Source organism: Pseudochaenichthys georgianus, chromosome 4, assembly GCF_902827115.2.
Source record: "Pseudochaenichthys georgianus chromosome 4, fPseGeo1.2, whole genome shotgun sequence".
Classification (NCBI taxonomy): domain Eukaryota; kingdom Metazoa; phylum Chordata; class Actinopteri; order Perciformes; family Channichthyidae; genus Pseudochaenichthys; species Pseudochaenichthys georgianus.
The window spans coordinates 20167728-20181010 of NC_047506.1; the positions used below are offsets into that span (position 1 = coordinate 20167728).

Below are 13283 nucleotides of genomic sequence, written 5' to 3' on the forward strand. Positions count from 1 at the left end.
ATACTATATCATGCTGGATTTACAAAATGTGAATAACATCTTTACAGGCCTCCAAAAAGTATTGTATTAATCCGCTTCTTATTTTGATCCATGGTTTCTATGTGATCATTTGCTTAATTTCAAACAGTTTTCATTAGTTCACATGATGTCATGTTGTCAGTGGTTTGAAGTAGGCTCTGTTGAAAAAAACACACATCACATTTTGATGTTTACTCGTCATATCTCAATCAAAGTCTGTTGGCAGTTGTCGGGTTGTTAGCCAAGCTTATTTTTTGTTTTGCTTTTGCTTTCTGGGAATGTGTACCCCTGTTTTAGGCGCAGAGAGTGTCACACACACATTTCATTGTCTTTTAATACACATGGCAAAAAAGTTGAACTTGACCCGTGTTCATCAAAAGATGCAACAGTGGCCTGGAAGGCTTCTGGCTGATGGTTGCCAGCTGATTGTCTTTGAAACAAATCACGGATAATTTTGAATTTTTTACAACATGATTTTATTGATGATAAGCTGACGCAAGCTTGAGTCTCAAAACAAATGTGATCAGAGCTGTGTCTTCAATTGATCGCGTGAATTCCTTGCTACAATGTCTTTTAGAGCTCTAAACATTCATCACGATTAGAAAAAAAAAGTATAAAAAGACGAATCTATGTATGAAAAACATAAAATGCAGTTTTGGTGAGATGTTGCACTTCATTGAAGCATCTCAATACAAGCCTTCTTATTATTGATTAACATCCCCATCATGTACAAATGATCAGTGTTAAGAAATGTGCCCTTTTTCTACATATAAAGTTATGATAGGATACACTCGACTGAACACACATTTTACTGAATTCTATGGGGGGCGGCAAATATACAGTACTTTCACTTCTGTCTTTATCAGTACTTGATAATGTTACACTTCAAATTCACAACTGAAACAGTCACAAATCATCTTGTGTGTCTGTTGAATCAAGAAGCAACTTGTAATCATTACTAGGGTGAGTAGTGGGTCAGGTTACTTCTAATGCAAATCCTGGTTCACCTCTTTGAGATGCAATTGCCAAAATACGAAATCAAAATGCCTTCCCATTTGTTTGACGTTCCATTTTGTGTATCATGAAACCCTCTGTTCCCTTTGTTAATACTCTCAGCTCTACAAAAGGTGAGAGATTTAAATGTATCATTTTGCGGTATCAAGACAAAGATACACAAAGCTAGCTCAGCGTGTCACAATTTGAAATTGAAACTGGGTAGGCAACTTTGGAGTAAGAGTAAAGCAAGCAAAGCCACCGCCCTGACACACAAGTAAAAACCTAACATTATAAAAATTACCGTAAATTACAAACATGGCTTTTTTTGGTACTACCAGGTTAGTTTTGGGAAATGTTGCCTGCCTAATGTTTTTATATATTTTTCTATTGTCAGAGCATTTGCTTTATCGATGGCTGTTGAGATGTAAAGACAATTCAAACAAATAAAACTACAAGTGCTTCTAAAACGAATTTCCTACTTTAGCTTTCAACCTTAAGAAGTAGACTAATACGTTTTTTTCTTCCATCTAGCTAGTTTCAATAAGGCTTACTGGCTTAGCTGCTGGTTTACGTAGGGCAGCGTAAGAAGAAGTCAACCAGGAGAATGTTACATACAAAGCCTTTTTCTTTTATTCTCCACAGTTCAGTAATGGAAAAGTCAGAGCAGGCAATCAGGTGTTATCCTTTCTAATATTATAACTTTCAGCAAGGCATGTGACAATTTGTCAGAAATTACCTTTTTTGTTAATTTTCACCGTCGCCCCTCCGTCTCGTCAAGGCACAGCTCCTCTTTTCTCTGTCCCTCAGCCCATCAGCTGACATAACTGATCAGACTTGAATCCCTTCATTCGGTCACATTTTCAGATGTCCAACATTCAGTTGCAACAGCCTAAACAGTCTAAGATATTCAGGATTCGAATAGTGCATGGCCAGCCATGACATTGTATAACAACCACTGGTAGCTTCAGCTTAACGTTTCAGTCATTGATTGGTCTTGCTGTCTGGTTTCTCCACTGTGCCGCTGTTGGATGACGTTTGCCTTGCAGTTGCAGGTCGAGCATTAGAAGGTTCAGGTGAAGACTTTGTGTTTTCAGTTCGGGCTTTGGCAGTTTCTGGACGTGCTTTAGAGTCTTTCTTTGGAGGGGCAGGTGTGGCCGGCTCCCACAGGATGAACTCGTGCAGGAGTGTGTTGACAGCCTGAGGACACTCCATCATGATCATGTGACTGCCGTCCTCCAGGACTTTCAGGAAGGCCATTAGGAGGATCTGACAGCATAACAAGAAATTACATTTTGGAATCATCAACAAAGCACTGCCACTTTATGATTGTTTGGTTGATGAGGCCCACTCACCTCCGCCATGCGCTGGTCTTCTTCGATGGGGACAAACTTGTCATGCATGCCGTGAACCAGCAGGACAGGGACTGTGATTTCAGCATGGTAGACCTCGTCCCCCTCAGGCCAGTACTGCCCGCTCATCATGGCGCGCAGCACAAAGGACGACACGTTGAAGGCATTGTTGTCTTTCAGAAGCTGCTTCTCCTTGGCACCCTGCCGAGCAAAGCCAGCCCTGTAGGTGGCAGAGCAGATTAACAAGCAGCTTAAAAAACTACAGGATTCTGATAACATTGGGGAACACAACATATATATCACACTTGGCCAAGAACATGTTTACAATGATCAATGTTTCTATTATTTTAACTAGAAACGCACTGTTCATGGTAAAACAGTTTCTATTGTGTTGCTGTCTGTCTTACTTGAGAAAGCTCCAGGCTAGCAGCGGGGAGAGGCAGTGAAGCACACAGGTGGGCAGGTTGAAGATGGAGCAGAGGCTGGGCTCCAGCGCTGTGGGACCACCTCCATTGATCATCACCATCTTGTGGATCTGGTCCGGATACTCATGGGCCAGGAAGGTACAGAAGGACACGCTGGGGGAGCAGAGCAAAAGGATGGTTACAGGACAGGCCAGAATAATCAGGGTATTCTGTTTGTTTTGTGATAGTGGAGATGTGTCATTTAAGCATTTGGGGAATAAAAAGCATTCACTTGTTCATCATAAGAAATAAGAAGAACAGCTGTAATGGCTAAACCCTGAATGACTTGCATTGAGCAATAGTGCATCTTATTGCTTATGAATTAAAATGTTCATTTGTAAGAAGGAAATTGTGTTATTTCTCTTTTTAAATCTTAAATAGTCTTACTGTAAGACATACAGCTTGTACACAATTATATTAAACTGATAAAAGCAAATATATGTATATATATATATATATCTTATATTTTCTTTATCTTATTAAATGTTGGGCATTTTGCATTAACTTATTACACATTTGTAAAAAACACATTAGCTCTTGACTAATCAAACTATTGACTAATTGATTAAACACTTTATCACATGATGTCAATGTTCAGTTCACTGATACAATACTCAATGTATTACACTATTTTTTAAATGAGATACATGATCACAATGCATGTATGGGCTTCTAATAGTTCTTAATATTATAGGCAAAAAAAGACATATAATCAGTTATTGGAAATCTTTCAATTCAAATGTGTATGACATCAATGTCGTGATCGTAAATGTACCCATAAGAATGTCCTATTAGAATATTCCTCTTGCGTGCATATCTCTTGAATATGAGTCTCATGTCCTCAGCCAGGGCATAGAAAGTGTATGCAGCTGCTATCTTTGGTGCTGAGCTGGCCCCGTGACCTGCCAGGTCCGGGGTGATCACCTCGTATCCCAGTTTAGAGAAGAAGTCCAACTGGTTTCCCCAGATATCCAGTGAGCCTCCCACTCCATGGATAAAGAACAGAGCCACGTCTGCATGTGTCCCTTTACAGGCTGATATCTTCCTCTCACAGTCGATCATCACAGTGCGCTTGGGCTTCCATCTTCTCTTCCTGGGTTGCTGCTGCTGGTCAGTCGTTCCAGCAGCCGGTGCTTCTTCTCTTGCTCCAGTTTCAGCTGTCCCCTCTTTTTCAACCTCAACTGGGTTGTTTGGTTCTGTCTCTCCATTCTGGGAGCTCTTCTGCTCTGCACCCAAGTTCTCAATAAACAGCTGTCCATTACGATACACTGTGATCTTCCGCTTGCAGCTGACCGTCCCTCCCGTCCCAGTGGGTTCCTCCACCACCGGCCGGTCAGGGATAATATGTCGAACCCGAAGGACACGGCCTGGTTTAACCTCCACAAACTCATAGCCATCAGCTAGTTCTGAGGTTTCTACAGGACCAACAACGTTTGTTGACTTTGAGGACAGGCAGCAGAGAAGACCCTCTATAAAGCTGGTCAGCATGGCTGTCGGTCTGTAGGGAATACAATCATATAAAACACACATAAATCACCACACAAATGCAAACATGAATGAAACAAGTCACAGAAAACCAAAGGCACAAACATTATAAAATGAACCATGTCAACAAGCCAGTTTTCAATATAACTAAGCAACAATAAATACATTATAGGGTCAGTAAACAGTGGTTAAGGGGAAATCTATAGCTTCTTATATTGACTATAAAAATCAACTATATTACTTTGTATTACTAAGTGAAATCAGGTTGTAATAGATATACACCCTCAACCCATCAACGTCATTCTGTGGTGACGTGTATTTACTGTTTATTGGAGCCCCACTGAATAGGTAATGTCTGCTATTATTGGCCATTTTACATTTCAAAATGAGTACATTATATCGAAAGAAATCAACTTTAGATGAAAATAAAGAGAAGAAAACCAAGAGCAAAATGTGTAAAAGACAATCCATACACAATAAAAACACATCAACAAGATGTTTAACAATGTGTGTGGTAATTGAGATGTAAAAGATTTAGCAGATGATTACATCTGGCTCAAATATTTTTAAGTTAAAGCACACATCTCTCTTGTAATTATTTTATTAAATATCTGACAAGATTTGTATTCTACATTCTCATTTATTTGTATTGCTTACAGTATCGGTTGAAAATTGTTCTATCAACCAGTAGTTTGATTAAAAGTCATGCAATTTGTAAGATAACCTCTTCCTGTTTATCTTCAGTCTTTAAATCTTTACAGTAAACGAGCATCTGGAAACATGAAATGAACCATTACAAAAGTTATTGTGCTTTTACCATATTGCTTTTACCTACAACTCACACCTTTGAGACTTTCTCACAGACTCTCTGAGCAGCATCTTCCTACAGTGCAGACTGCAGGGTATAAATAGACGGGACCAGTTATAGCTCCCTGAGTTAAAGCAGCCTGTCATGTGATTACTGCACCGGCGCACACTGCTATAATGTCTGTCAAAACACCAAACAACCTACATGTTCAGTAATAAAGGTCCTTTTTTAGAGTAAGGCCTGGTAAGTATGTTTCCGACATCATGACATGTGGATACACATTTATATTTAGCAAATTAGAAGTTAAGGTTCTATTGTTTACTCCATATTGCAACCATCTAAAACAACTAACTCTTCAATCATCAGAGGAGTAAACATCTAAAGAATGGATGAGACTCTGCATGGGTTTGTGTTAGGTTGTCAGTTAATTATCAACCCTGGCAACAGAAAAGGAGCTGAGCAGGGTCTGCAAGTCTCTGCCGGTTGCATTATCCAACCTTCCTGTTGCTCTCCTCCCTGCTCGAGAGGATTATACGCTCTCTCTCTCTGTCTAAATCCACACAACACAATCTGTCAATCTCCTCTCTCCATGAAAACAGTGACACTGTAAGTCAACCTTTTTCCCTCTGAGTGACTTGTTGGATCTTTTTTGCACTTGCAACCCATCAGCTGCTGCTTTCATAAGTGGATTATTGACACATTGTAATGCAGCATTCCTGCTTTGCTGGCTATTCTCATGGACTTTCTGCTTACACTTGCACATCCTACACAAACAGCAGTATTGTGGGTATTGTGGGTATCCGTATTGTGGGTATTGTCCACAGTAGATGACCATTACATGTATGTATGATCTGTATGTGTAATGTGTATTTGTAAAGCGCTTTGAGAGTCATTGATAAAGCGCTATAATAAATATAAGGATTATTATTATTATTATGATTATTATTATTATTATTATTATTATTGTACACTGCTGTGGACCGAGCATGTTAATTCTGTTCTACAGATTCTGTTCTGGTTTTTAAGTTTCCATTTACATTAAATACTGATACTAGAATAGACTTTCACCCCTTTTGGACATAAAAACTCCTATTCATCCATCATGACAAACTTTGAAGTTGCAATTTTCCACTCACACACTTGGAATAATATTAAAACAATCCATCCTGCCATGCATTGTCCTGGCACTTTTTTCATTGCAGTCTCCCTTCTAGTCCAGCATATATATTAATTCATCAATGTATTATTAAATGTCTAGAATAGATGGTGTTGATGTGTTCGCATTAAAAGAAGGGCTTAAATGACAATATCATTGAATGAAAAATACATATGCAAAAGAATCCTGTGAGAGAGGATGTGAGAAAAGCGTTGTGCAGAATGCAAATGCATGTTTCAGTTCTCACTTTCATAACATATCCTAATTTATTGAGTTTGTTGGACTGAACCCTGTGTAAACACATATTAAATGGGAGATGGAGTCCCTAGAAAGGAGGACACTGCTTCGGCTTTCCTTGAGTAAAGTTACAAAAAATGATCTGGGAATCCATTCACTAAAGTACTGCTATAGTGGAGCAGTCAGGTGTTTACTTTTATTAAAGGCCAATAATGATAATAAGGAAAGGGCAAGGGCTACACTTTCACTTTAACGCCCCAATTATCAATCAAGATTATTCTGACAACCCTATAATCACGTATACCTAAATAATAGAAACGATGTTATGTATATGTAAACTTTATTTAATATTAACTTACTGCGTCATTATACTATCCGTTTGCCTCCCTGTTCTTAAAGTCTTCCGTTTGGACATATGTTTGTATTCCTCTTGTGTTGACGACTGTAGGCCTACATGGCTTCTGTTGGCAGTGTCTACAAGAGGCTGTTATGTAACGATTCACGCAGGTCAGACACCATCAGTGTGCACTGATGCCCAGAAAAGAGCAGACTATCATCATGGGGATTGAAAACAACCAGGCAGTTCATTGATGATAAATAATAATCTGCAGGAATCACATAACATTGATTCCTGAACTTGCACTTGTTCCATGTTGTATGGCACAATTTCATCACATTTCTGATTTTATTTATATTTCATGGAAGACAGTTTCATCGTAAAAAAAACAACTGAATTAAAGTAGCCTGTTTTTTATTTTACTCAATTGTGGCGAATACATTTGTTGAAATGAATTATTGATTCAGTAAACACGTCATGCTGGCATATTAATTTAATAGGACATAATTTCATATCAGTTTGAGCAAAAATAAAATATGATCAATAAACTCTTCATTGCATTCTGAAATAGATTATTTGGCAATTTCGGGAGGATTAATCTCCTATATGTCTGGGGAGATGGTCCCCTTCTATTCACTAATTATAATGAAGCGAGTTGAATAGTGAAAGCCAGGCCAGAACATAAACTGTTTTTCCTTGTTATGTTTATGTATACACTTCATTTAAAAATGTTTAGAATATTCAATAATAGCCTCGGTTAACTGAAACCTAACATGATATCGACCTCTGGTTTGTTGCCAGTAGGCCTAATCTAAAGTACAAAGTACACTTGAACAAAAACACAGACAAGTGAAAAGAGAAATACGTGGCCAGAAAGAAAATGCTTACCTTTGTATTTCCAACAACTCCGCGAGAAATATGATCCGATTGATGTAGTTTTCTTATGAAGCATCGAGGATGTAGAAAGCTATAATCTGTTGCAGTCAATCCAATAATCTAATTTATCTGCTGTCCTGTCGGCAGCCTCCACCTGGCGGACAGTGTTTAGCCTACTGACAGCATGGGTTCAGAGGCACTACAACCCATCTCTGGTTCAGCAGCACTTCCACGTCAAATCAGGACGCTAGGAGAAGCTCCAGAACCGGAGAGGGTTTGTATCAATCTATCAACTTTCGGTGCGACTGAACCATTGCAACCTCCAGGCTTACTTTGTGGATGTGAAGAGCTGCCCCCTGCTGTTATGAGACGACAGAGAACCAGTACCTTCACTATTTGAAAAAAAAACACATTTATATTAGGCTACGTTCTTAAAAAGTAGTAATGGTATGTTTATAATAATAATAATAATAATAATAATAATAATAATAATCGTAATAATAATAATAATAATATCATGATAATGATAATTTGTAATACATTAGTTTATTTAACAAGCCATATAACTTTACAATAACTTTGTTTCTATATTGTGGACCTTTTGGTCCACAATATAGAAACACAGAGAACACAGAGAAAGATTATTGATTGATTTTTGATAGGGCAACAAAAATGTTGCCCTATCAAAAATCAATCAATAATCTTTCTCTGTGTTCTCTGTGTTTTCTCTGTAAAGTTTTTCTTTACAATACAATTGGTGTAATACCGAATACGCTGTGATGGGAGCAGAGTTCATGGGATGCTAAACTCACAGAAGATCTCCATCAGTCCAAAACTAGCTTGATGAGCCACTTCTCCCTTTAAATGTGGTTGTTCATTCTTGAGTCCGGCTAAATGTGATACAAAAAAGTTCATTTTAACTTTTAATTTAGTTTGAAGCATTTTGCAAGATGTGTTTTGGAGTTGTATGAAGTCAGAAAGACAAAGGAAGGAAATGCATATATCATCTTCTAGTAAGTTATTGTTATACTATTTTCATGTTTGATGTCTGTTTAACATGAATCATCAGTCTCCTCATTGAATACTTCCCTCCATCTTATCAGCAACCTATTCTCCAGCATCATGGGAACTATTGCTGAGGCTGTTGCCATGGCTGTTGTTGCTAAGGAATTATTTGCAAGGAGTCCAGGAGGCAGGAGCCAGCAAACCACTGAACTAGTTACAATGTTAAGTGTTTCTCCAGCAGCAAAAACTTAGGTCAATTTAAAGTGTACCTTTTGTATAATGTGATGGTCGTAAAAACAGTATCCGTTGACATTGACACTGTAATACTGTAGTTTTGAGAGAGATGTCTAAAAATAGCCTATGCCACAATTTACATAAAAAAAGGAATAAAAAACATATTAGGCCTACTTAAAATAAAAAGGATATAAGCCAAATTGCAGTTTTAGAACCGTGTTAACTTTGCCAAGGGTTTTGCAGAGAGAAAGATCAAAGCATTTTGCATCTAATCAAGAGGGAAATGTAATCCTTAAAAGGAACATGTCATCCTTCAGTTTATCAGAAATATTCAAAGTCAAAATGAAGTAATTTGCAGATCACTGGAAAACAAAGATATGGTAACTAATGCTGCATAAGTATGCTAGAGGATTTACTGTTAAAGTAGTGGAGTTGAAGTATAAGTAACATGACATGGAAACACTCCAGTAAGTACCTCACATTTGAGTACAGCACTGAAGTAATAGTTCTTGTTCTTGTATTATTTTTATAATAAGGCTTATCATGTGGGGAACCAGTATTTCCGAGTAAATGTTTTAGGGAGGGGCTCAAATATATTGTGTTCAATGATTGGCTGTCAGGTCAAGCTCTTACCACGTGGGATATATTGGGATAGACCAATCGGAACTTTCAGGGCGTGACCAATGATGCATCGCTACCATCCAGCCATCATGTTAGCTGAAGAAGTCCTTTGCATTAAGCTTTGCTAACTCATGAAATTACATTCCGGGTTACGTTCTCTGTGTGTTGTTTAAGTTTGTCATGGACACTATGATTTAAGATGGAAACATCCACTGGTGTGTGAAGGTTGTTGTTTTCTTTGCCGAGAGCACCCTATCTGGACAGCTGTCTCAGATAACTAGCCTGTAAGCTAGCGCGGCTAATCGTAACACACTCACACTGCCTGCCATCAGGCAGCCACTCAAGACCAAAAGTCGGCGTTTCGACGTTGGAAATTTCTACCATCATCATGGAGAAGGTATTTTGTCCAGATACGCCAGCCTTGTTACATTCTCTTAAGCGTACAGCTCTCAAAGGCTATATGGTAATATCGAGCTAGCTAACTGTAGGTAACAGATAGCTGCTAGCTACACCTGCTTCTACTGTTGGCATTCATTCACCGAGGACAAGCCGGCTTCTTGTTGTTCCCTGAGCGGCTCAGCTCTGACTTGCTCATTTGAAACCACTTGCTGCATGTACTCTGATATCACCACCTCCTGCTGGGCACAGGGAAGGCAGTAGGCCCTTGAGCGTGCATGGGCTCCTCAGATGAGGGAACGCCCAACCCCGACTCACTGATAGTAATCCTCTGTCTACATTCATGTGCTCCTCATCTGTGTTTCTTACCACCCTCCGCCTTTCTCACACTTGTATTAGAAAACTCTTGTCACTAATGCCAATCGATCATTTGGATTGTTGTTATGAATGGCCACAGCCTGTTTTCTAAATGTAGAATGTGTCCTCAAAACTGAGGCAAGCAGTCTTTAAGGTTAAATGAAATTCAAGATGATGGAAACACAGGGTATAATCATCATCACCTCACCCTCTTCCCACAGGCTGATTTCTTGAAAGGACTTCCGGTCTACAATAAGAGCAACTTCAGCAGGTTTCATGCAGACTCCGTTTGTAAAGCATCTGTAAGTAGCCTGTGGTAATATGTATATCCTCAGACTGTCAATAGTAATGCTATGAATGTTTTGTATGGATAACAAGCTAGGAATTGTCTAAAAGTGAGCCCATACACTGTCAAAACACCTTAATTAAATAATACACAAACATTTATAATTTTACCCCACAACTGTAATTTATAACCTTTTTCTGTTTTGTCTCACAGAATCGAAGGCCTTCTGTGTACCTCCCAACACGAGAATACCCCTCTGAACAGAGTAAGTACCAAACTCGCAGCTAAGTCAAAACTGTGAGGAAAAGTCTGGTTCTCTTTTCACATTAAGGCTGTTTGTTTATCAGTAGTTGATCAGTGATGTTGTTTCATTACATGCAATATTTGTGGAAGCTGCAATCTAAAATAGCTTTGCACATACCTCTTTCGGTAACATGCTGACTTTGTTTGTTCTACAGTTATTGTAACAGAGAAAACCAACATTCTCCTGCGTTACCTCCATCAGCAGTGGGACAAAAAGGTGAGCATGTGTAGTCCCTTGGAGTTCATTTTATGAAAGTAGCTTCACTCACTAACAGTCTCTTTTAGAACTCAGTTCATCAAGAGCCTCGTCATGTTTGGTCTTTAGACTAGTCGGGTAGCTTGTTGACAGGTAAACATTTTTTTTAATGGTCTTATTGACTGCTGTGTAATCCTTTGTGTCACACAGAATGCAGCAAAGAAAAGGGAACAGGAACAAGGTGAGGGGGACAGTCCGGCACCCCCAAGGAAAATCGCCAGGACAGATAGTCAAGAGATGAACGAAGACTCATAAGACTGTGTGAGTGTGTGTTTGCATACACAGAGTATAGCCAGTATAAACCAACCAAACAGTGTTCCCAGTGAATGAAATACTTCTAGTTGTTCTGCATTATGGTAGGATTTCTTTCCTTGCCTGAATTCGAATCTCCCATCTTTCAACAAAGGAGCCATTTATGGTGTAAAGATTGCATGTGTGAAAACGATGTAACCAGAAAAGATTGGAAAGCGTCTGTCAGTTGGAAACTAAATACTGGCATTTCTTTTATTTATGTTGGCTATTCTCTGTGTAGGTTATGAAATGTTTGTATGCATGCTGAGCTGTGAGTGTGTACAGTATGTGTGAAGTGAATGAAAAGTGTCCGAGTAGATTTAAGATCAGAGAGGGACTGGACAGATCAAGTCAGACACTACCCTTAAAAACAGTCTCAAAACTGGTACATGACTTGTGTAGCCTTCTGTCACCTGAAGAGTCCTGATTTGTGCAAAGAAAACGTTTTAATCTGTTATACCTATAATTGTTTATGTATGGCAATGAGCTTCCTGCCAGCCACAGTGCCCACCCTCTCAGTTTCACTGCCCACTCTGCGACCACATGGGGGCATTGCGAGGTTTCTCCACACTGTTTGATTCAACAGAACCAAGACTTCACTGTGAAGATCAGCACAAAGTAGAAGCAACTCTTCCAGAATCCCTGTACATGTGTGTTCATGGTGAAACATTCATATCTTCATTCTATTCCGGGACGTGCTCGTCGAGTAAATGTTGTGTTGGTGAAATATGTTTACATCTAGCACCACCTTCTGGCTATTCGAGCCTAGTAGGAATAGGTTTTTCTGTGAGTTTCAGCTTCTCTTTCATCAAAAGAAGAAAAACCTTAAAACGATCTTCAATATATAGTTGTACAATTTCTAATGTTTGTTTTTCTTAGTTGCACAACGAGGTAACAGCTCAGACAGTGATTTAAAAACTATGGAAAGCAATGTCTGGAAAAGGGATAAAATAATAAAAAATGATGTGTGTAAATAAGTGTCAGTTCCAGTTGACAGTATCCAATGAAATATGTATGTCTTGGCCTTTTTGTAAAATAAAACATGCTCGGACACAATAGAAAATTACCGATTTGAAAGTAAAGCGCCCCGGTGCCCAATGGATGTTACCTGGCCTTGCATGTTGATGTTTTCACAGCTGGGTATTATACTTCTGGATCAGTAATAAAAGGGGCTGTGGTGTTATCTTGCGTGACTGTAGAAGGTGTTAGCCTAGAGGCCTTACAACATTTCAACATGGGATAGCTGTACTCGTCGCCCTGTCTTTGTGACAGCTCTGGATGTTTTTTTGTCTGAGAGCTTGCTTAGATGAAACCAGGGGGTGGATTATATGTTCAGTCATAGAATGCACAGCAAAGTGCAGTCGCCATCCTGCCTTGTTCCCGAGCTTCAGTTTGTATTGGTATCATATACTATACAACACTGAACAAAAACACATCACTGCCTGGCAGACTCGTATCAAAGCCTCCTGTCCTTCCTGTACTTTTATCGGTCAGTGCTGCAATGTTGGTTTAACAGTGTGGTCAGTCATCTTTAGCAGTCCGTTTCTGAAGCAAAACCCACATTATGCTTGTACTCAAATAGACTGTCTAAAACCCTGACATTGCCCCATTCTCATGTGTTAGATCACATATGTTCTTTAAACCTTGCTGAAATAAAACTGGATTGAAATTGGGTTTTTCTCGTCATGTGGTACTTTGTGATCACACGTCTTAAATGCTGGTTTTAAAGGATGTTCTGATACCTAAAATGTGTTGTGAATGAAGAATGTGCAGTTGGGATTTTGAAATAACTTGGTCACAACACACAT

At 39.0% G+C, this 13283-nt stretch overlaps 2 protein-coding genes across 2 annotated transcripts; one reads left to right on the forward strand and one right to left on the reverse strand.

The window, feature by feature from the left end:
- Nucleotides 1–8041, reverse strand: abhd8b (abhydrolase domain containing 8b). Its single transcript, XM_034081897.2, has 5 exons — nt 7739–8041; nt 3603–4325; nt 2771–2941; nt 2367–2583; nt 1–2280 (listed from the first exon to the last, which is right to left on the reverse strand). The coding sequence occupies exons 2-5, from the start codon at nt 4313–4315 to the stop codon at nt 1996–1998; spliced, it is 1386 nt and encodes a 461-aa protein (XP_033937788.1). The 5' UTR covers nt 4316–4325; nt 7739–8041; the 3' UTR covers nt 1–1995.
- A 1574-nt stretch (nt 8042–9615) lies between these two features.
- On the forward strand, nt 9616–13148 carry dda1 (DET1 and DDB1 associated 1). The gene is made up of 5 exons (XM_034080638.2): nt 9616–9983; nt 10561–10641; nt 10839–10890; nt 11084–11145; nt 11335–13148. The coding sequence occupies exons 1-5, from the start codon at nt 9975–9977 to the stop codon at nt 11437–11439; spliced, it is 309 nt and encodes a 102-aa protein (XP_033936529.1). The 5' UTR covers nt 9616–9974; the 3' UTR covers nt 11440–13148.
- Nucleotides 13149–13283: the final 135 nt, after the last annotated feature.

Bases quoted from the DNA above. Each gene is read 5' to 3' on its own strand.
- abhd8b (XM_034081897.2), bottom strand. From the start codon at position 4,315: ATGCTGACCAGCTTTATAGAGGGTCTTCTCTGCTGCCTGTCCTCAAAG. The intron at 2,942-3,602 runs GTACATTTACGA...CTGCTCCCCCAG, and splicing joins CTAATAGGACATTCTTATGG to CGTGTCCTTCTGTACCTTCC. The intron at 2,584-2,770 runs GTAAGACAGACA...TGCCACCTACAG, and splicing joins CTAGCCTGGAGCTTTCTCAA to GGCTGGCTTTGCTCGGCAGG.
- dda1 (XM_034080638.2), top strand. The intron at 10,642-10,838 runs GTAAGTAGCCTG...TTTGTCTCACAG, and splicing joins ACTCCGTTTGTAAAGCATCT to AATCGAAGGCCTTCTGTGTA. The intron at 11,146-11,334 runs GTGAGCATGTGT...TGTGTCACACAG, and splicing joins ATCAGCAGTGGGACAAAAAG to AATGCAGCAAAGAAAAGGGA.